Source organism: Nelumbo lutea, chromosome 2 (genome assembly GCF_056320005.1).
Source record: "Nelumbo lutea isolate HS-2025 chromosome 2, American lotus-T2T, whole genome shotgun sequence".
NCBI classification, from domain to species: Eukaryota; Viridiplantae; Streptophyta; class Magnoliopsida; order Proteales; family Nelumbonaceae; genus Nelumbo; species Nelumbo lutea.
Window position 1 is genome coordinate 28,580,919 of NC_142685.1, and position 24,161 is coordinate 28,605,079.

The 24,161-nt window shown below is 37.9% G+C and overlaps 1 protein-coding gene across 1 annotated transcript in view; it reads left to right on the forward strand.

Moving 5' to 3' along the window:
- The window catches only part of LOC148869470 (uncharacterized), a 45,291-nt gene extending 21,568 nt beyond the window's left edge, over positions 1-23,723 (forward strand). Inside the window, exons 4-10 of the mRNA XM_088973738.1 lie at positions 3,819-4,550; positions 4,894-5,172; positions 5,305-5,466; positions 5,584-6,525; positions 6,633-6,848; positions 10,323-10,583; positions 23,256-23,723. Of these exons, the coding sequence (XP_088829864.1) occupies positions 3,819-4,550; positions 4,894-5,172; positions 5,305-5,466; positions 5,584-6,525; positions 6,633-6,848; positions 10,323-10,583; positions 23,256-23,600 (2,937 nt within the window). The 3' untranslated portion in view covers positions 23,601-23,723. The remainder of the gene's footprint in view (positions 1-3,818; positions 4,551-4,893; positions 5,173-5,304; positions 5,467-5,583; positions 6,526-6,632; positions 6,849-10,322; positions 10,584-23,255) is intronic.
- The last annotated feature ends 438 nt before the right edge of the window (positions 23,724-24,161 follow it).

Genomic DNA, 24,161 nt, shown 5'->3' on the forward strand with positions numbered 1-24,161 from the left:
CCTGTTTCATCCCAAAATTATTTCTTAAAGAAGAAGAAGAAACGTACCTGGAGGTCTTGGACTGAACAAGGAAACTTTGCAGTCCTCAAATTTCATACAAGTTTCTCTCATTAAGCAGGAGGAGGAGGAGGGTACCTGGAGGTCTTGGACTACTTGGACTGAACAATGGAAATTTCTCAGTCCTCAAATTTCATACAAGATTCTCTCATTAAGCAGAACACAACATTGTCCCTGTTGGTGATATAAAAAGTTACTCCCATCGAATAGTGGAGGCATGCCTTTGGACCTAATGGAAGCCATATGTTTGTCATGGGATGAAATTTCATTAAAGCATTTTATGATTTTTTGAATGATGAGTGGGTCCAAGGAGGTTCTTACTGGTCAATGGCTATCATTAATGTAGTCATGTTTATAGATTTGGAGGAAACAAAGTCACATTTTTTTTATGGGAACTAGTCCTTGTCTCAAGCATTGAGAAGGCTGGTGATGAGTCTTGACCTAAAAAGAACTTAAAGGGGGGGGGGCGGGTCTTCCCCAGTGATATTCAAAAGAAACTTATGGAGCCATCCTCCAAGTATTACTTTTTCTATTTGCGCATAAATGGAGAGCTTATTAACTGGAAACATATAAACGGTGCAAATATTGACAAGGCCATGTCCCTGGTTATCATCCTCCTAGGGCTCTCCTCTTCTTTCTCTTCGGTTATGAGTGAGATAAGACTACAGTTTTATGGAAGTTCTGTAGGCAATCATGGGTGAACTGGTGTAAGTGGGGTTTTGGACTATGCAAATGCCAATATTCTCTGCGTTTTTGGACAGAAGTTCTAGGCCATAGTTTCAAGGCGCCAAGGCGAAGCTAGGGGACAGGGTGGAATCTTGTTCCTAGTTGCCTAGGCATCACCTAAGTTGATGGATTTTTTTTTAATAGAACCATGAATCCTTGTGTAATTCCCTAGGTTCCATAGCAACCAGCAACCATGTCTCACTTATAATTCTATATAGGCTTCACATAAAAAAGTACGAACTTTGTATTAAAACATAGAAAATCAAGATATTCAAGAGAAGAAAAAGAAAAAAGAAAAAATTCAGAATATATAGTGGTTGCACCCCTATTGTTGTCCTATGAAAAGAAGTAAAGAAAGGGTGGAAGAAGAAGATGAATGTCTTGATTGGATTTTTGGACAATTTTAATTTCTTCCTTGCTTATCGGTTTAGGTTTTGGAAGTTCTCATGGGTTCAAGACCATGCACCAACATGTGTGTTGATTGAAGCCTAACAAATAAGAAAATAATAAAAAAAAAGTAGTCTATAAACCCACAAAATGAGTAACTTAGTTTAATACTATCTTTTTTGTTATTATAGTCTCAACAATAAATAATATACATAATATTTCACAGTGCCATTTGCAAAATAGCTTTGTGTTTAAATGAGGTGACCCTTCATGGGCACCTTGTCATCACCTTGGCGTTGTCTTGACAACTATTTTTTTCTTTCGATGAATAAGGAAAAAAAAAGATTTCATTTAGAGAAAAAAGAATTCAAAGGAAAGATGATAAGATATCACCCAAGAAAGAGGCACATCAAAAGACCCTTATAGAGGCAACAACCATCCCAAATAAACCCAAAGCCACACAAACATACAAAAACCAAACTTTACCCGAGGACAACTAAAAACCCCAAACAAGAAAAGAAAACCCCTAGAACTGAGACCACCACCAGACAGACAACCGAACCGACTAAGCCTCTACTTGTGATATGAGCATGACCTCAATCTTCATCCACTGGATCCATCTTCTTGCCCTGAATTGTCCTCATCCCAAATCTTGCCTCCTTCCAACCAAGCCTTTTTATTCAACTTCCTCATCCCTTCTTTTCCTCTTGAACTCCTCAAAGGCCCTTCTAGCAAATTCCTCACCACCCCAAAAAAATAAGCCCAAGCTTTTACCGGTTGTTACCTCTCTTTTCACGAATTTCTGGATAGACACGCCACCTGAATCATCCTCCTTTTTTTCCGCTTGTTTTTAATGGCAAGTTCTCACCAGAGACAACACCTTCAACACCCACCTTGTTATAAAAAAAAAGCCCAAGCTTTTACTGGTTGTTACCTCTCTTTCCATTAATTTCTGGATAGACGCACCACCTGAATCATCCTCCTTTTTGCCGCTTGTTTTTAATGACAAGTTCTCACCAGAGGCAACACCTTCAACATCCACCTCGTTATCAAAAAAATAAGCCCAAGCTTTTACCGGTTGTTACTTCTCTTTCCACTAATTTCTGGATAGATACGCCACCTGAATCATCCTCCTTTTTGCCGCTTGTTTTTAATGACAAGTTCTCACCAGAGGCAACACCTTCAACACCCACCTGGTTAACTTGTTGCTCCTTCTCTAATAGGGGATCCGATGATTGAACCTGCATCGTAGACCCCCTTTGATCACTTCCAACTATCGCATTGCCATTTGCACCCTTTCTCCTGAAACCCATTTGTAGTTCATTGTAGGACCTGTCCCAACTGGACCGAGCTTTAGCCTGGAAAAAAATTTGTTACAAGCACAACATTATGATTTCTTGAGCTGCGAATTTTTTTAGTATTCACCTGATCACCTCATTAGATGTCTTCTTCTCCTTCTCAATCTTGTTCCTTCGACCCAAGTCTACACTCAGCTTTCCAACCAGCGCCTCCTCAAAACATAAATGGCCTCCGATATGACTCTGATTCTTATTGCCTCCATTTCCGGAAGCAACTATAATCCCCTATTCTCTGGTTGCGTTTTCCATTACGGGATTATCATCGGTGACAGACTGATCTTTCCCATCTTTCTTTTCTCCCTCCTCTAGCTCCCCAGGCCCCTTAGGAACGTCCTCCTCAAGTCTCGATGCAACTGTGATTGCTGAATTCTTGAGGATCCACCTTTGCATCCCCAGATTCAGAAATGGTGCAACTCTCTGCAGGCCTATTGGTGGCAAGTAAGCACTTCCAAAGTTCACTCTCCACCACAGAAGTCTGGCCATCAGCAAGAAAATCCCCTGGTTCCTTAAACCAACCCCTTCTTTCCACTTTTATCATATTTGGTGATCGCCCAAACCCATCTCTTCCCCCTTTTCTTTTTAGACTCCAACGACGCACACCCTCCAGATGTCAACTATGGTGTAGGCTTCCTCATTGGAGCTGAATTAGTAAGTGATTACTTCCCTAAGTCACTGAGAAGACTTGGTTAATGCCATTCAATTGAGCAACACGTGGTATTGGCCATGCAGTCTTGTTCATTATCTCAATGACATTATGGACATTTTGTCTTCTTTGCCTTTTCAAGGCTGATGGATTTCCTAGAGGGCTGAACTCAATTATTGATGGCCTTGTGATGTTGGGTGTTGGAAGGGCCCTTCTATATGGTGATAGCTCTATGCCTTAATAAGCTTGTCTTGTTGACAGATGGGACTTTTGTGCACCTTTTGATGCCATTGCCTTTCAGACGGGTGTTGATGAGAGAATGTTCATAATTTGATGATAAGAGGTGAACTTTTTGTTGGGATAAGGATTTGTTTAGTTGAGAGATGCATCTTTTGATACCATCTCTTCCCAGAGAGGTGCGACTTCTGATAAGAGTGCATCTTTTGATGATGAATAAAAAGACATGGTTATGGAATAGTTTAGATATAAATCAATATTTTGATGGGTGCACTTCCAAAATTTAGTGTTTTCCATTCTGTAATTCTTCCAGTTATGGGGTATCCACTAAATTGTCTAGCAGTGCTTTGACTATGTTTACAGCCTCTCTTTTGCTGGTACTTATGCTCAACATTTTTTTGCTTGATCAGGTTTTGGCTTCTGAAGATGATCGTGATGCTTTGTCAACTGACCCTGATGAACTTGTTGATTCTGAAGACAGTGAAGGGATAAGTGGAGATGAAGAAGACATCTTTAGAAACCTTCTTGCCAGAGCTGGATTTCACCTTACATATGGAGATAATCCTTCACAGCCACAGGTTACTTTAAGAGAAAAGCTTCTAATGGATGCTGGTGCAATAGCTGGTTTTCTGACTGGACTTCGTGTTTATCTTGATGATCCTGCTAAAGTAAAGCGCTTGCTTCTCCCAACCAAACTGTCTTGTAGTAATGATGGGAAGAAGGAGGTCACACGAAGTGGTGAATCTTCCCCTAGTTTGATGAATTTGTTGATGGGAGTTAAAGTTCTGCAGCAGGCAATCATTGACTTACTTTTAGATATAATGGTTGAGTGTTGCCAACCTTCAGAAGGAAGATCTAGTGATGATTCTTCTGATACAAGCTCAAAGCTTTCCCCTGATGGCAATGGAGCTGCAAGTCCATTGGAACCTGGTGGAGAAAATGGGGCAACAGAATCTGTGCAATCCCCTGTAAATGAGAGGTTGGACTCTGGGGCAGAAGAAAGTACTAATACATATGCTGTACAAAGCTCAGACATGAATACAAATGATATGCCTGAAAAGACAGTTCCTGGACAGCCTATTTCTCCTCCAGAAACAACTGCAGGGGTTATCATGGATAGTGGTTTCATCCGAGCTCCTAAGGTACACTTTGGTTTACTTATGGGTTCATAGCATGTTTGGATGCCACTGGGAAGAAATCATTTCGTTATAGTTTTCATTGGCATAAACTATAGATGTCCTCATCCAACATATAATCCTTTCCTATTGTTGGAAAGATGGAAGGTTTCTTGAAATCCTGAAAGATTTCATTTCTTTCCTTGGAAACTTGAAATGGGTTCATTTTCTATGGTAAACTTGTGCTCATAAATGCATTAGAAAACAACACTAAATACATCCATTCAAGGGTCTTCCAAGCAAGATGTCAGTTAATGGATTTGTGAGCCAATTTTAAATGTATTAATAGGTTCATTAAATTGCTTTTCAGACAAAGTGGCCTGAGCAGTCAGAGGAGCTCTTGGGATTGATTGTAAATTCACTGAGAGCCCTTGATGGTGCTGTTCCACAAGGATGTCCAGAGCCTAGGAGAAGGCCTCAATCTGCACAAAAGATTGCTCTTGTATTGGATAAAGCTCCTAAATATCTGCAACCAGACCTTGTTGCTTTGGTACCAAAATTGGTTGACCATTCAGAGCATCCACTTGCTGCTTGTGCACTGCTAGATCGACTTCAAAAGCCAGATGCAGAACCTGCACTGCAACTGCCTGTGAGTATTGTTTTTTTGGATGTCCTCTCCCCTTTTTAAGATATGATTTTCAACTTTTAGTTGTATTACAAACTTCAAACTATTCTTAATCTTGCATTATTTATTCTGTGCATCTTTTAATTTCTCTTTCAGGTTTTGGGAGCTCTTAGTCAATTGGAGTTTGGCAGTGAAGTGTGGGAACGTGTTCTATTTCAAGCTGTTGGATTATTGACAGATTCAAATGATGAACCACTTGCAGCAACCATGAATTTTATATTCAAAGCTGCATCCCAATGCCAGCATCTTCCTCAAGCAGTATGCATGCAGACACCTCACAAATCTTAAATTGAATATTTTCCTCTGAATTATTTTGTTAGCTGAAATTTGGAAATCATGTATTACATTTGAAACTTTTTTTTTTTCACCTTGTAGGTGAGAGCTATTCGTTCCCGACTAAAAAGTTTGGGTGCTGAAGTTTCTCCATGTGTCCTGGATGTTCTAACGAAAACTGTGATTAGTTGGGCTGATGTTGCTGAAGCAATGTGGAGAGATATTGATTCTGACTTTGAGCTCAGTGAAAATTGCTCAGCAACAGCAACAGCTTGTGGGCTTTACTTGTGTGATGAAAGTGGACTCACTGCTGAAAAGTTGCATGCAATAGATGAGCAGGTTCGGCATGCAAGCCATCATTTTTCTGACATTTATATTCTAATAGAGATGTTATCCATTCCTTGCCTTTCTGTTGAGGCATCCAAAATCTTTGAAAGATCCATAGCTCGAGGAGCCATTTTGGATCATTCTGTAGCCATGGTCTTGGAAAGGCGACGTAGTCAGAGATTGAATGCTAGTTCAGAATCCATTGTTCAGAATTTTCAGCACAAAGACATGGTAGCAGAGGGAAAATCTGATGAGTCATTGTGGAGCCAAGATGATTTTGCTTCAGTACTTGGTCTTTCTGAGACATTGGCCCTTTCTAGAGATTCCAGAGTGCATGGGTTTGTTAGGGTGCTATATGTTATATTGTTTAAATTGTATGATGATGAAGGTTATCGTGGGAGGATGTTGAAAGGGCTTGTTGACCGTGCTACTAGCAGTACAGATAATTGCCGTGAAGTAGATTTAGATATGAACATTTTGGTATACTTAGTCCATGAGGAACAAGGAATTGTTAGGTCAGTTCTGAGCATGTTGAGGGAGGTTGCTGAACTTGCCAATGTTGATCGGGCAGCTCTCTGGCATCAGTTATGTGCTAGTGAAGGTGAAAATATTCGTCTTCGTGAAGAAAGGCAAGCTGAACTTTCCAATATGGTTAGAGAGAAAGCAATTCTGTCACAGAGGTTAAGTGAATCTGAGGCAACTAATAGCCATCTTAAGGTACCTGATTTCATGCCTGGACTGATCATTATGATAGTTATATACCATCATATGTTGCTGTTTTCTGTGGAGGTTAGGAGGGCTGATTCTTTTGATAAAAATGGCAGGCTGAATTGAAGGCTGAAATGGACCGCTTTACACGAGAAAAGAAGGAACTTTCTGAACAGATACAAGATGTTGAGAGTCAACTCGAATGGCTTCGTGCTGAACGAGATGATGAAATTGCAAAGCTCTCAACTGAGAAAAAAAATCTTCAGGATCGTCTTCATGAGGCAGAGACACAACTTTCACAGCTAAAGTCCCGGAAGCGTGATGAACTGAAGGTAAATTACTAGTTGAAATTTCAGTAAATTTTTTGCAGATTCGCACAATAACATATTGATTACTTTTGGAAAATATAATAAGGTTATAACTCTATACCCAATGTTTATCCCAGCTATCTGGGGTCTTGCGGGGGGGTAGACTGAGTACAATCCTAATCTTTGGCGGTTTTTGCACAAAGTGGCCGCCCTCAAACTTGAACCCATGTTCTCACTCTTGCCTACCTGAGATTTTACCAGTATACCAAGTAATGGCCCCTGATTACTTTTGGAAAATGAAGGTTTAAATTCTGTGGTTTTGCATCCAAGTTGGGTACATTGGTGTTGTGAGCAGTCATCTCATGCACTATTTCATGCATTGGACATTGACATCATTGGTCTGCATATTGATTGGTCTGCCTCCTTGTTATGAAAAAAATTCTTTGTTTCTCTTGTCCCCTAGCACCAAATAGATTGCCGATGGGATGACACTCCATATCCATTTTCCCTACTTGTACAGCGACTCATTGTACAGAGGACCATATACTTTTGATTTCATATAATATACTTTACCTTTCTTAAAAAATAAAAAAGGGAACACAAAATGATATTCAGTCCATTCAATTAGTGTTCACAACTCACATACCTTTGTGCTAAAAATAGCAGTGTATAAACAGGTGGTTGACCTTTACCTTCCTCTTGTGACACAATACACAATTATATGAAGAGAGTTCCATCTGTTGTTCTCTAGTTAAATGTTTTCCCGGGATTCTTGACCACATCATAAAGGCCATTTTTTATGGTCCTTTTTGTTTTATTAAATGTAGGTTGATGTTTAGGAAGAGAATTAAGTTTTGGGATGGCTAAGAGATTGGCTTATCTTTAATCCTTGGAATTCCAATGTCTGCTTGTCTATCACAAGGTGGGTGAGTTGTTGTTCAGATAAGAGGTAGTGGCAGTGTGACACAAGTAGTTGGGCACTTAAATGTTAAAGAGAGTGACCTTGTTATTAATTTTTTAAGAGCCACAGGTAGAAAAGATCATCATCATCCAAGCTTATCTCGTCCCAAAAGGAAAAAAAAGGGTTTTAAATGAGGGGTCTTTTAAGTTCGAACGAAATATTTAGGGTTGACCAAGCTCAAAATCCACTCGGGGTGGATTCTATTTCTTTTAACAAGATTAGGGCCTCAGACAAAAATTCAGGAAGTTCAAATTTGGATGAAAGTTTCAGACGTGTCCAAGAGAATATCACAAACGTTTTTGGAAGGGGAGAATACAGATGCTATGTTACAAAGTATCTTTACGCTGGTGGTGACTCGAGGAGAAAGGTTCATTTCAACAGAAGTGTGTTGAAGACAAGGATGTAGAACTCACCCCATTTCAACCGAGGGAGCCTAAGGGGGATATTGTCCTGAGATTTGAGGCAGAAAAGGAGTTGATTGACTATATACTGTTAAACTGAGTTGTCATGGAAGACAAAGCTTCTGGTTCAAAGGTTTGTGATCTTGACCCTTTTTTATTTTCGGAGTTTGACCAAAAGAAAGATGAAGTTGATGAAGGCATAGGGGTTCCAGATCACACTACTAGCCCCAGTGTGGGATTAACCCAGAGTCTAGTTCAGCTGAACAATCCTCTATTTTCTAGGGTGACTCTGGAAAACTGTTCAAGCTTGGAAAGGATAGAGGAAATTTTAGAAGAGGGACTCCACCCTGTTATGGTTGGCCTTGAATCTGTAGAAGAAATTGGAGAGAAAGAAAAGAGAAGAAATAAAGTGTTTTTGTTGGTTGATTCTGATTCTAAGGTTTACTTAAGGAAGAGATCTTCTCGAACGAGACCTTCAGCAGAAGAAAAAGTGTAGGAAGGTGATGACTCTTCTGACAAGGATGAGAGGTTAAGTGAGGCAACTGAGGAGGAAGTTTATTTGGATAAAACACACTACATCGACAAGACCAATGACTTAAACAAAGTGGTTGATAAGGCAGCGGAGGTAGGTAAAGCTCTAGGTTTGCTTGTGTAGGGAGGTGAGCCTTTCACAAGAAAGATGTTTAAAGAGATAAGGAATGATATGAGATGCCTGGAAGGGGAGAATGATGGAGTTCTTCAAGCACATCCACCTTTGATGATGAGAGTTGTAATGACTTGAGTACAATTAGACCGGAAGAAGCTGATAATGAAAGAACTACAGCATTGGTTGATGCTCATTTCTTGGAAAGAACAGTCCTGGAGCTGGAAAGGATTAATGAAAACTCTTCTTGCTCGTTTCCAGGAAGATTGTTGCAGAAAATGGAAGACTTTAAAAAAACATAGAAATGTTTTGGGTTTAAAGGCTTTCACTAGACTAAAAGGAAGTCTCTTTGGGATTGGACCAAATAAGAAGTTGCTGAAGATCAAGAAAACCATAAGAAGATATTGGTTTTTAGCGGATCAAAGGTTGTAGCTTGTGAGATGGTTGTGGTTTTCTTTTTTTTTTTTTTCCAAGTTTAGATGTATGCTGGTGGGGTTTTTGTGGTGGTTCTTGTCTTTGTTGGTTTTGAGTTTTGTCTTTGGGCTGTTTTGGGGATCCTTTGCTGTTGTAGAGCTTTTGTATTGGGGTGATTCTGTGGGTTCTGGTTTCTTCTGGTCTTTTTGAGGCTAGGCTGGCTTGGAGTGCTTGTGTTGAGCTTTAAAGTTCTGTTTTGTCCCTCTTCTCTCTCTCTCCAGTGACTTCTGGTCACTCTTCTCTGTAATTTCTTTTTTCATTTTAATAAATTTTATTTTATTACCAAAAAAATCATCCAAGCTTATCCTAACTATATGGGGTCAGCTACATGAATCCTGTTTTGCCATCAATTTTAAATTCGGACCCATGATCAAGAGAGTTTGGCAAAAATTTTAGCATCAGTTACCAACCTGACACAACCCTCTTATATCTGGGATTGGAATCTGTGGTGTAAGACAAGCTCAAACTGGTGGATCCCCAAGCAGAAAAAAGATAAAAGATTAGAAAGAAAAGATAGGCCTCACTAGTAAATGCAGAAATATCCTTGTTGTTATCATATTTGCAGTCTCAATTTACTCACCACCAATCTGCCTACCCATCCATTTTCCCACTTCCCATTAATGGAATATATGACCAAACTTGCAATTTCAAATTTTCTAGTTGCTGCTTTTCTGGCCAGACTGGAAAATGAAGCATAGGGTTGAGTTAAACATTGTAGGTGATGCCAATTTAACTAATTTATGTACCTTTCCATTTTGTACTACGTCATTTTAGGCTTGGTGCAATTATTTTGTACTAAAAAATCTGCATAATTTATATTTAGAACTTGCATTACTCTTGTTTTTTTTTTTTTTTTTTTTTCTAAAAAGATACGAGGACTGGCTCATATTTCTTCTGAAGTATGTTTATGCTTTAAGTGTCTATGACTTGGTTCTACTGTATAGCTATTATTGTGGATTTCTTCCTTTTGATTGTGGACTAGATTAATCTAAATGTGGAATACAATCTTCAAATGGTAGAGAGTAGTGAAGGAGAAAAATGCCCTTGCTGAAAGGCTAAAGAGTGCAGAAGCTGCACGGAAAAGATTTGATGAAGAACTGAAACGTTATGCCACAGAAACTGTTACTAGAGAGGAAGTGCAGCAGTCACTTGAAGATGAAGTCCGACGGTTGACACAAACAGTTGGCCAAACTGAAGGAGAAAAGAGGGAGAAGGAAGATCAGGTTGCTCGATGTGAAGCGTACATTGATGGGATGGAAGCAAAATTGCAAACCTGCCAGGTATGCCTCTTCTCGTTTATGGAACTTCTGTGGGTTTTATTGCTTGGATAGATTTGAAACTTATATTTATAAGGTATCTGTATTATTATTATTGTTCCCTCCAAGCATACCTTTTGTGTAGCAATTGGCAGCCTTGGACTTATCTGAACTGATTTTGATTTGAGTTTTGTGGACTAGCACATTTGCTATTAGATTGGACATGAAATTTTAAAATCATTGTAAATGGGGATGGCCAAATGTATCAAAGCCATCCTTTTGTGACCAACCAATTTCCCTGCATATTTCTTTAAATAGACCTAAGTAATATGCGATAATGTCTAAGGAGATCTTGTTCATTTATTGCATGCGGTTTTTTGTTATTCTTTATTATGAAAGTGGCCTGAGAAGGTTGATTATGAATATTTCTTACGTTGCACCTCATATTTATTGAACTTAACTTTTAATAAGTGGTCCTGCATTCCTGCTGTTCTACCTCCTTTATTTTACTTTCCATGTAGCATGTCCAGATCTTGGAAAAACTACATGTTATCAATAGATTAACAGTAAAGGGGAGTTATGAAATATGAAAAAGATAAATCAAGAAAGAAAGAAAAAAAATAAGAGTACAAGCACAAATATAACAGAAAAGGGGGTCAATGAAAGTCATGAAAAGGCAACAGAATATGTTTACTTTTGGTGGGTTTTCTTCAAGTTTCATCCATCCATTCCTAGAGATACATTCCAATCGCTTGTAAGCATGTCATATTTTTATACATTATTTCTGCATTTTTTGGCAATATTGGGAGAAACTGAAATTATAGAAAGAACTTGCAGTGATGCTGAAAGAGTTGGCCTGGCTAGATAGGTTCTTAACGGTTAACATGTTATAAAAATTGAAAATTGTTGAACATTTATCAAAAAAAAATTGAAAATTGTTGAGGCATTTGAACAGTGTGGAATGGAACAAATTTTTTGATTGGTAACAACAAAATATAAGAAGTTTTACTGATTTATGAAATAAAGAACTGATACCAGTTATTAATTTATGTATTAAAATCAACTTTCTGAAAGTGAAAGACTAGAGAAAACAAATCAATTTACCTTTTTTTTTCCCAAGACCTCCATAATGCATCTGATTATTTTAAAATTTTCTTTTGAATTGTACTAGTTATAGATTGATCCACATGTTCTATGCAAAATAATAGATCTGGAATCACACTGCTCCCTTGTCTACTGTTTTAGCTCTCGAAACTGGATCTATTAGGTACTGGTATGTGTGAATTGAATTGTTCTTTTAGGGCTGATTGAACTTCATTTTTTTGATATAGAATTAAAATATTGATACAATACGCCCCCGTATCAGGCATATTGTATCCATATTGGTGCATCCAGATATGCATGGATACACCAAGAGGTCAAAGACACAAGAATTTAAAAGGTTTTATCGCTTTGGGCATCCCTAAAATGCTAATAAAATAAAAAATAAAAATAGAAACAAAATGGTGCATCAGTCAGATCAATACACACTAATATCCAACGTTGGGTACCAGGTGTATTGATATTTTAATCCTTGATATAGAGAAGTAGATGCCCAAGAGGGGCGTGAGATCCAATTATGGTTTCCATCCTTAAGAGTGGGGCTTTTTTGGATGAATATCCTTAAGTGTTAGACCTTCCCAAAGAGACCTTATCTTTTGCTCTTGGATTGCAATCTTCAATCCATTCTCTCTAATCTAAGGTTAAGATTAGAAAGACTTCCTAATTGCGAAAGTGCCAAGCTGAAGCTAGGCAATAGGGGAGCGCCTTGTTGCCTAGTCGCCTAGGCGATGGGTTTTTTAAAATAAAACATATGAATCTTAGGGTAAATCCCTAGGTTTCATGGTAATAAGTAGTGATCTTTAACTAATAATTACCATAATTCTCATGAAATAGGTATAAATGCCATATCAAAAGATAGAAAATCAACACATTTATGAGAAGAAGAATAAGAAAGGAAAGAAAATACAGAACATAAGGGTTGAGCCTTTGTTTTGGTCCTAGGAAGTCCTATTGATTATTCTTGTGTGTCAATTGGATAAAATCTTCAAGTTATTTCTTATTTGTCAATCCAGGTTTTTAAATGCCATATCAAAAGATAGAAAATCAACACATTTATGAGAAGAAGAATAAGAAAGGAAAGAAAATATAGAACATAAGGGTTGAGCCCTTGTTTTGGTCCTAGGAAGTCCTATTGATTGTTCTTGTGTGTCAATTGGATAAACTCTTCAAGTTATTTCTTATTTATCAATTTAGGTTTTTAAAGTCCTAAAGGGTTCAAGACTATGTCACTGACTTGTCTGTCAATTGAACATAAACAAATAAGAAACTAACAAAAAGAAGCTAGTATAAGAATAAATATTAATACTATAAACCCACAATATGAATAATTTACTCTAATAATATCTATTTTATTACTATTAATAACATAAAATAAAAATATAAAAATGTTGTGTAGTGTCTTACATACAAATATGTAGGCGTTTGGGAAAAGTGACCCTCCAAGAACGCCTTATCACCTAGGCATAGTTATGGTGAAATGACAATTTTGTCCTTCTACACAATAGTTTTTAAAGCGCCAAGATGAGGCTAATCAACAAGGGAGCGTTGTATTACCTACTCATCTAGGCGATGCTTTTTTTTAATAAAAACCATGAGCCCTAGAGTGATCCCCTAGGCTCTATTGCAAGCAGCAACCATCTTTCACTAGGCATTGTCTATAATGTTCACAAAAATGTATATTCATTTAAAACATAGAAATTCAACATTTTAATGAAAAATAGGCCTGCCAATGATGCTCGAAAATCTGAGGCCCAATCTGACATCCAATGTGATTATCTCGGATTCAGATGATGCATATATATAATTGGATTGGATTTGACCCCATCCGATCCGATAAAAATCCGAATCAGATTATATTATAATATTTATTGATTTTAATATATAAATTTTATGTAATTATATTTATAATTAAAAAATATATATTTTATATATTATATTATATAATGAATATATGTATAATATTTAATAAACCCAGTATGTTGTTATATTTACATTAATTTATTATATATAAAAGTTGAAAAGTAATTAAATTTTTATTTTTTGGTATTTTAAAAAATTATAGTAGAATCAAATTAAATCCATATCCAATCCAAGTTTGTTAGGATTCAAATTCGAATCTCAGGTCTTCAAGTCCGATCGGATTTGGATGCACGTTTTTTTTTATTAGTGAATATTCAGATTTATTAAATCAAAGTCAAAGATAGTACAACTTAGGGAGAGACGCGAGATGCTACCTCCCCTTTAAAGAGGGGAGATGGAAGAAACCATCAACCCTTTAGTTAAAGAACATAACAAAGGAAAAAAGAAAATTACAATGAAGCCCAATACAATGAAACCCAAGTAGCCCCTTGTTTAGCAAGATAATACCCAGCCACTGAACTCTAACTGTCATGCCCCTCAATAGCCATTTAACCTTTTTTAAAATATCCTTTAAGTTCCAAGTGACAGTACCCAGGTCAGCCAACCATCCTACTACCACCTTGGAGTCTCCTTCAATTATCAAGTTTTGCACTCCGAGTTGATAGGCAATCTGTACCCCCTGTGCCGTAGCTAGGAGTTCAGCCCTCACAGAGTCTCCTTTTCCCGCCGGTCCCGAAAAAAGGCAATGATGTTGTTCTCATCTCTCAGTACACCACCAATCCCAGACGGTCCTGGGTTACCCTGACTACTTCCGTCAAAGTTCAGCTTAATAAAACCCTCCCTCGGCGGAGTCCAAGTTACTTGGACTCTAGGCTTCCTAGAGGAAGTGAAGGCAACTGCAGACCAATTCCTCATTAAATCCTCAAAGGAATAATCTTCAAAGAGCTTTAAGGATTTCAGCCATAAAATAGTCCTTGTAATAATACTCTTTAACCTCAAGAAAGCTTCTTTCCTTCTGAAAAATTCTGGAATTTCTCTCTTCCCAAATAGTCCAAAGGAGAGCTGCTCTTGTACACTTCAACATGACTCTCCCTCTTCTTGTGGTCCATACAAAGGTAGAAGGGGAAAACAGCAAATTTACCTCAGCTGGCAAGTTCCACCTACACTCAAACAAATCAAATACCCAATTCCAAATGGCTGCAGCAAAAGGACAAGAAATCAATAAGTGGTAATAGTCCTCATTCTGCACTTTGCACAAAATACACCAGTTAGGAGATAAACACAAAAAAGGTTTTTTCTTCTGCAGGTTATCCAACGTACTGATTTTACCCAAGTAAACTTCCCAACAAAATACAGCAACTTTTGGGGGAATAGGCCTAGACCAAACTTCCTTAACTGGGAAAGCCCGAGGAGAAGAACTAGAGCAGAGGGAATTAAAGAAAGATGCACAAATAAATAGCCCTTTCGGAGTCAAAGTCCAAATCCTCCTATTAGGATTTAGTGGGTCCAGGCAAGCAGAATCAAGTAACAATAGGAGCTCAGAAACTGATAAGGATTCCTCATCCCTCAACCCTCTTTGGAACCCAAGGTCCCAATTTGTCGACAAAGGGGTATATGGGGGCAAAAGAAAGGAAGACAGGTTCTTTTTTATAAAGGGAAATAGAGAAGAGAAAAGGGAACATATCCTTAAGGGGCAAATTTTCCACCCAAGTGTCTTCCAAGAAAAGAACACGAGTCCCAGCGCAAGCATCATACCTTACAAAGCGTAAGAACTGTAGGAGGATGCCATGAATTGCCTTCCAAGGTGTTGCAAGAGTTGCCCATCTAGATACCCCTACATCCCAATCATTTCTGTAATTGGATCGGATGCCAGGTTTTGCTGAATTCGGTCCAAATCTGATCCAATTACAGACCTAATGAAAAAGATTGGAAGAAATAAAATAAATTCATGAAATAGAGGGCTGAGCCCCTTTTTTATCAATAAAAACATGAAAGATTTTTGTTAATTTATAAGAATTTACATCAGTGGGCAACTTCGGCTACCCCTACAAACCAGGAAAAGAACAGTAAAAACAGCAAAAACCCCAAGAATTTTCTTTTGATATTACAACCGTGTCCAAAAAACATGTTCTCTTCTAGTCCCCTGTTTTGCAAAATGATCTGTTAGGCTGTTGGCTAATCTTGGAATCCACTGAACTATTATTTGCATATCTTTTGACAGTCTTATGAACTTTTTGATCTCATTTCTGAACCACCAAGGGCTCTTTTCCTCTTTTCTCAACCAGCTTGGGATTACTTTAGAATCACCTTCAATTATCAATTTTTGAATGTCTAGCTCCACAACTTTTTGTAGGCCAAACATGACTGCCTCCAGCTAAGCTCTTGTAAAGTCCCTAAAGAAGAGATAGAAAGATAATAAGAATGGGATGATTTTTTATGCTTTTGTACATCAAAATTTATAGCTTTCTCTAGGATAACACTAGGTAACAAATCTCCCTAAATAAAGGAAAAAATACAACTGATTTCTAAAAATATTTGTACAGCTCACAAATCTCTCAACTACCTAAAATAGCACATAATATAATACATAATTATTGAGATCTTCCAACACTCCCCCTCAAGCTGGCATGAATATATCACTCATGGCAAGCTTGCTGACTAAGTTCTCATACTGCGCCCTAGGAAGCCCTTTGGTGAGAATGTCTGCTACTTGGCTCGTGGTGGGTATGTAGGACATGCATATCACACCACTGTCTATCTTCTCCTTGATGAAATGTTTATCCACTTCTACATGCTTTGTTCTGTCATATAAAACTGGATTATAAGCTATGGAAATAGCTGCCTTGTTATCACAATAGACTTCAATAGGTGTTGGTGTAGGAACCTTCAACTCTTCTAAGAGCCTTTTGATCCATAACACTTCACAAAAGCCATGTGCAACAGAGCAGAATTCTGCCTCGGCACTACTCCTTGCTATAACACTCTGTTTTTTGCTCCTCCAGGTGACCAAATTCCCTCCTACCAAAGTGCAGTAACCTAAAGTAGATCTTCTATCATTTATATTACCTGCCCAATTTGCATCTGTGTAGGCTTCGACTTGGAGATGACCCCTATTTTTGAACAAGAGTCCTTTCCCCGGAGTTCCTTTCAGGTATCTCAAAATCCTGAACACAACTTCAAAGTGAGTAGGTCCAGGTGAATGCATAAACTGACTTACTACACTTACTGCAAAGGCTATGTCAGGTCTTGTGTGCGACAAATAGATTAGTCTTCCAACTAATCTTTGATAACGTTCTCGATCAACCACCTCATTTGCTGTTGTTGCTTTTAACTTCATATTTGGGTTCATTGGAATTTCTGCGGCTTTACAACTTGTCATCCCTGTCTCCTTGAGCAAATCAAGAATGTATTTGCGTTGGTTGATAAAGATTCCCTCCTTGGACCTTGCAAACTCCATTTTGAGAAAATATTTAAGTTTTTCCATGTCTTTAATGTCAAATTCAGCCTCAAGCTTATTCTTCAACTTGTTGATTTCAAATAAATCATCTCCAGCCATAATAATATCGTCTACATACACTATCAAAATAGCTATTTTACCTTCAGTGGAGTGCTTGAAAAATAAAGTATGATCAGCTTGACTTTGTGAGAAGCCCATATAGGGATTTTTTTAAACCAAGCTCTTGGTGATTGCTTTAGCCCATATAGGGATTTTTTTAACCTGCAAACTTTGCCTCTTCCAAGACTTTCTTCAAATCCTGGTGGTAGGTCGATATATACTTATTCCTTTAGGTCTCCATTCAAGAAGGCATTCTTGACATCGAACTGACAAAGTGGCCAGTTAAAATTAACTGCAAGAGAAAGAAGTATTCTGATAGAGTTAGTTTTAGCATCGGGAGCAAAAGTCTCTTGGTAGTCTATACCATGTGTTTGGGTAAATCCTTTTGCTACGAGTCATGCTTTGTATCTCTCCACACTTCTATCAGCCTTGCACTTCACTGTAAACACCCATTTGCACCCGACTGTCTTCTTGTCTTGTCATGGGGTAGATCAGTAATACTCCACGTATTACTTTTCCTAAGAGCATTTATCTCTTCCATCACAGCTAACCTCCACTTCGGATCATCTAATGCTTCCTGAACAGTTCTTGGCACATACAAATTAGAAATCCTAGACACAAATGCTTTATGAGTATGTGATAATTTTTCATATGACAAGTATTTTGCAATAGGATGTTTTGTGCAAGTTCGGGTACTTTTTCTTAATGCAATTGGAATGTCAAGATCTGAAGAGGACAGATTAGGTAAAGACGGAATAGGAGTAGAAGAAGGATTACTCTGAGTTGTAGGACCTTCACTCGGTAAATTGGATTGGACTTCTGCTGTAGGAACAACTGGAACAGTAGTACTTTTGTGAAACCTCTTCCTGGTATAAAACTGAAGCTCAGGATGAGGATTGTGATCCATTTGAAGTACTTCTCCCCGTCTCTGATAACGTAGTATCTGGAAAATTTAGATTAAGAGTACTATCACTAGGTTCCATTCTTTCAACAATTGTTTCCGAAACTTGCTTATCGGAATTAATCAAAGGTATAAATTCTTCTAGAATAGGTAAAGTTTTCCAAAAATTATCTTCCTTATGTTCTCCCCCTGAAGAGAATTTTTTTGAAAGAAAGGTTGGTCCTCAACAAAGTGTACATCCATACTCTCAAAAAATTTCTTTGTAACTGGATTAAAGCATTTGTACCCTTTTTTATTAGATGCATAACCAAGAAACACATTTTTCAGCTTTTGGATCCAGTTTTGATCGAAAAACATTTGGTATATACACATAACAGACACAACCAAACACTTTTAAAGGAAGATCCGTGGTTATTCGAGATGCGGGAAAACAATTTTTCAGATTCTGTAAAGGAGTTTCATATTTTAAAACTCGAGATGGCATTCTATTTATCAGGTAACATGCAGTTAGGAGAGCATTTCCCTAGAGATATTTAGGTACGTTCATAGAAAACATGATGGCTCTAACTACCTCAAGAAGGTGCCTATTTTTTCTTTCAGCAATCCCATTCTGTTGTGGTGTGTCACGACAAGTTGATTGATGGATAATACCTTTTTCGGTCAGAAATGCTCCTAAGTATTTGTTAAAGTATTCAGTCCCATTATCTGATCTTAGAATACCAATTTTGGTTTGAAATTGATTTTCAATCATTAGGAAAAATTCTTTAAACCTTTGTTCAACCTCTGATTTCCTTTCCAACAAGTAAACCCAACATACCCTTGTATGGTCATCAATAAAAGTCACAAACCATTTTTTTCCAGAAAGTGTGTTAACCTTAGATGGGCCCCAAACATCACTATGTAATAAATAAAATGGTTTTGAAGCAAAATAAGGTTTTATTGGAAATAAAACACAATGATCTTTAGCCAAATGACAAGCCTCACAATGAAGTTTTGACCAATCAATTCCTTTAAACAATTTAGGAAACAAATGTTTGAGATATGGAAAACTAGGATGCCCTAATCTTCTATGCCATAATATAACTTGATCACAGACAGAGATTGAACTCGTACTACTTAAACCATGATCTTTTTTATTACCAATAGTGGTTTCATCAAAGTAGTAGAGTCAATTTATCTCTCTAGCAGTTTCAATCGTCTTCCCCGAGTTCTGGTCTTGAAAAACACAAGTGGAAGGAAGAAAAAGAATGAGCAGTTAGTATCTTTAGACAATCTGCTGACAGAAAGAAGATTGCAGGCAAGTTTTGGAACATGTAAAACAGATTTCAAAGTAATTTTTTCTGAAATTTTAATGTTTCCTTTGCTTGCAATAGATGAAAGACTACCATCAGCTATTCTCACTTTTTCAATACCAGAACAAGGATAATAGGAACTAAATAAATTAGAGCAGCTTGTCATATGATTGGAGGCCCCTGAATCTATGATCCAAGGACCGGATTTTCCTAGAATTGAGAGTGCCAAAGAACTGCTACCTGTTTGTGCCATAGACCCGACATGAGTATTAGGTGACGAATAGGATTTTAGTAGTTTAAGAAGGTGATCTATTTGCTCTTTACTGAATGGAGATGATTCAGCCTCGTTTACTGCTGGTATATTCTGTTCACCAGGTTTGTTCGCCCTGCCATTGGATGGTCTCCCATGCAGTTTGTAGCAATTCTCTTGGGTATGGCGAGGTTTCCCACAGTAATCACAACGCAGGTTATTCTTTTCTCCAACCCGCTGATTTTGGGATGACCTTCGACTGACTTGGACCTCGGAAATAATCAGGGTTGACCCTTCCACACGTCTGGTTGTACCTGCAGCCTTCTTTCCAAGCATCACTTGTCTCCAGCTTTCTTCTCTACGTACTTCTGCAAATACCTCACCGATTGGGGACAGAGGGTTTCTTCCAATAATTCGGCCACGAACCTCATCGAATTCAATGTTTAAACCTACAAGAAACTTGAAGACTCGGCCAACATTCACCATCTTCTTGTAATAATTGCAATCATCGGGTGACTTCCACTCATAATCGTTGAATAAGTCCAGGTCTTGCCAAATTCTCTTAGGAGATTTAAAATACTTAGTCACAGAGTTCTCACTTTGGCGAATATCTCCGAGTTGTAGAGTTAACTTGTACACTTGGGATTGATTCCCTAAATCAGAGTACATCTGTGAGACATTGTCCCATAATTCTTTGGCTGTAGAATAGCAAAGATAATTTGCCCCTATCTCTTCCGTCATGGAGTTAACCAACCACGTCATCACCATGGAATTTTCAGCATCCCAAAAAGCATAGGCTGGATCCTTCACATCAGGCTTCTTCGTGTCTCCTGTGATATAGCCAATTTTCCCTCTCCCTCTGAGATACATGCAAACAGATTGTGACCACCAAAGAAAGTTTTCACCATTTAGTCGGATTGTAGTGATCTGAATAGGGTGATTTTCAGGCAGATTCCGGACAATCTAGGGCTCAAGCTGAGAAGGCTGAGGCAGCTGAGAACTGGACATGACTTCGGACATTTTTTAGAGACTAAAACACTGAAACAAACCCTAGGTCTTTTCTGCTCTTATACCATAAAGAAGAGACAGAAAGATAATAAGAATGGGATGATTTTTTATGCTTCTGTACATCAAAATTTATAGCTCTCTCTAGGATACAAACTAGGTAACAAATCTCCCTAAATAAAGGAAAAAAATACAACTGATTTCTAAAAATATTTGTACAGCTCACAAATCTCTCAACTACCTAAAATTGCACATAATATAATACATAATTACCGAGATCTTCCAACAGTCCCCTTCCCCAATTGGACCTGAGAAGTGAGGACATTCCCAGAATTTCTCCCCTCTCATTTCTTATTACTCCTATCCCAGAAAGGCCTGGATTGCCAAAACTACTACCATCGAAGTTCAGTTTGAGAAATCCTGCTGTAGCCTTTAGGTGGAACCCATTGTTTGAGGAAGAGGAACCTGCAATCACCTCCCACTTTCTAAGTATTTCATCAACAGTAAATTCAGAGAACAACTTCATTGTTTTTGCCCAATGCACTACTTTAACCACAATGCCTTCAAGCACATTTTCCACCCATATTTTCTTTCCCCTGAATATTCTTAGATTTATTTCATTTATCAAAAAAATATTCTTAGATTTCTATCCTCCCATACCATCCATATCACTGCAGCCCTTGTGCATCTCCAAAGCAGCCTCTCCCTCTTTCTTGGCCACCTAAAAGTAGATGACTCAAGGAGCCTGTCCAAACTGCTTGGGACAGTCCACCTACAACCAAAAGGCACAAAGATCCTATCCCAAATATAACCTGCAAAGGGGCAAGAAATGAAAAGATGATAAGCAGTTTTACCATTTGAATTTCACAAGACACACCTGTTTGGAGAGAGGCACCAACCAGGTCACTTCCTTTGCAGCATATCACATGTATTAATTGCACCATGGAAGACTTTCCTACAAAAGGCACCCACTTTTTTTTTTGGGGGGGGGAGGGGGAGATAGGACGGTTCCAGACTTCTTTAACTGGGAAAGAGACTGAAGGGATATTGGGGCAGACAAAGTATTGAAAAAAAGAGGAAACACTGAATACCCCTCATGAATAACCAGTCCAAACCCAATTGTCTCCTCTATTAGAACCAGGGTACACCTCATTCAAAGCCCTAGCAAAAAAAAGAAAAGAAAGGATGAAAATAATTAATATATGTTGATGGACAAAATTTTGAGTTCTTCGTAGCTTCCCTAACAACTAAGAAAATAATAAAACGAAATCAGTATTTTAACTCAAACTGAACAATTTGGTTTAATAATAACAATAGTTGTATTATTATTATTATTATTATTATTATTATTATTATCTAAAAAAATAATATAAAAGTATATAATAGCACCATGTACAGAATACCTTGGTGATTAAGTGAGGCAACCCTTCATGGGTGCTTTGTCGTCCCTAGGCTCACCCATAGTGAAACATTTTAGGTCTATGAGGAATTGGGTCATTTAGGTGGTGTTTGACAACATTGTTGCTGATGTGGCAGTTGTTTTTGTTTTCAAAACAAAATCAACCATGTTGTTAAACACCCCCTTGTATTTCCTATGATAAGGTCTGTCTATCACCTAAATGCCCTATGATATTACCCAAGGACCTTTTAGTCCTTATAAACTACAACTGTAACAATAGTGCCTTCTAAATAAAAGTCTCTCTTTTATTAATAAATATAACATGTACAAAGATATGTTTAGCTTTGAAAGAGCACCAGGAAATTACATTTCCAACATTTTCCTGGGAAACAACCCCCCGATAAAATTAATTACAACTGATTCCTATTCACGCCTCTCTTGCCAAGGCATTTGGCCGTGCTAGTGGCTGATCTCTGAATCCAGTTGAAGGTAGATCTTAGTTCCCTAGTTGAGTATTTTCACTTACTCATAATATGATTATATCTCCAACAGTTTATCGTATTATTTTTAAACAATCTCACCACCATCAAGTCTCCTTCCACCATCATGTTTCTTAACTAAGGGATTTGTCCAATCTCAAGAGTCAAATCCTGTAGTTCTGCTACAACTCAGCCCTTGTTGAGTCACCATGTCTCATGGACCCAGCCATGCTTACACCATGACTATTTCTGAAAACTTCCCCTATTCCTGAATTCTGAGGATGCCCAAATTTGAACCATCAAAATCAGTTAGAGGCAGAAAGGGAGTTGGCGAAGGCATATCATCCACTGAAATGAGTCACATGACACCTAATGATGTCTTCAGTAGAAATGTGTCAAATGCAAATTTCACCCATTGTGCCACTTTCACGCTTATGAAATAATTTTTACTTCTTATAGCATTTGAATGCGTAATTTCATCATCTGACTAGGGTTTAGATGCATGCCTTATGGGTACAAGTGCTAGTAGAATTTAGTGCTAAATGAAATGATTTTATCCCCATTTGTCTCAAAAGTACCCCATTGGTTTTCCTTTTATTTAATCAAAGTCAAGAAATGGCATGGTTCTTAGTACATATTATCTTTCTGAAGTTTTGGTGTATGACAGCTTTATCTGGAAGTTAGATTGAGGCGTTGTGCTACAATACCATTAACTTAATGAGAACATAAACTAAGATTTCAAAATGACCTCAAGTTATCTATACAGAAAATTAGAGATCCTTCATCATCCTCCTTTATACATCAACTTTGCCCAATATTATAATATGAGGCTAACTCTCTCATTGTTCTGCAGCAATATATCCATACTCTTGAGGCTTCACTACAGGAGGAAATGTCAAGACACGCCCCTCTCTATGGTGCAGGCTTGGAAGCTTTGTCATTGAAGGAATTGGAGACACTATCTCGTATCCATGAGGAGGGGCTCAGGCAGATCCATTCACTCCAACAGCGGAAAGGGAATGCTGGTGGCAGCCCTCTTATGAGCCCCCACACCCTGCCCCATTCCCATGGAATGTACCCTACAGCCCCACCTCCCATGGCTATTGGACTGCCGCCTCCACTCGTTCCAAATGGTGTTGGGATCCACAGTAATGGGCATGTGAATGGTGCAGTTGGACCCTGGTTCAACCCTAGCTAAATTAAGGGGCAGAGTCTCTTGTAATTCTTTACTAGTGATGATGTTTCTCATTCATCTGGCTGGCCTTCTGTTTTACCAGTTAGAGCTCAGTAAAATTTCAATACAAAGGGTTTTGTCTTAAAATTTTTCATTCCGATTTTTCCTGAGACATCTTTTGGCAGTTGAATTGGTAGAGCCATTGGGTCGTCTGTCAAATAAATAAGATAAAAAGGAAATGCATAGAATACAAGAGCAAAAAGTCAAGGATAGGTTTCTCTTTGTTCCTTGTTTTGCCTGTTGTATAGTTGTGCCCAGATTCATCATTCAAAGAGAAATGATACCTACTTCTGTACAGGAAATGCTTGCAGCCTAAACATCATCTTTAAGGTCTGCTACATATCCAGTCAATTCATTTTCAAATGGTACTAGCGGGGAAATAGAAAAAATCCATTTGAAGATACAATAATAAATTAGGTTGTATTTTTTAAATAAAATAACTATATTTATATTATTATAAATAATAAATAACTATAATGGGCTCCAAATTGGTTTAGGGTTGTCAATAGGTCGGGACTAAGTAGA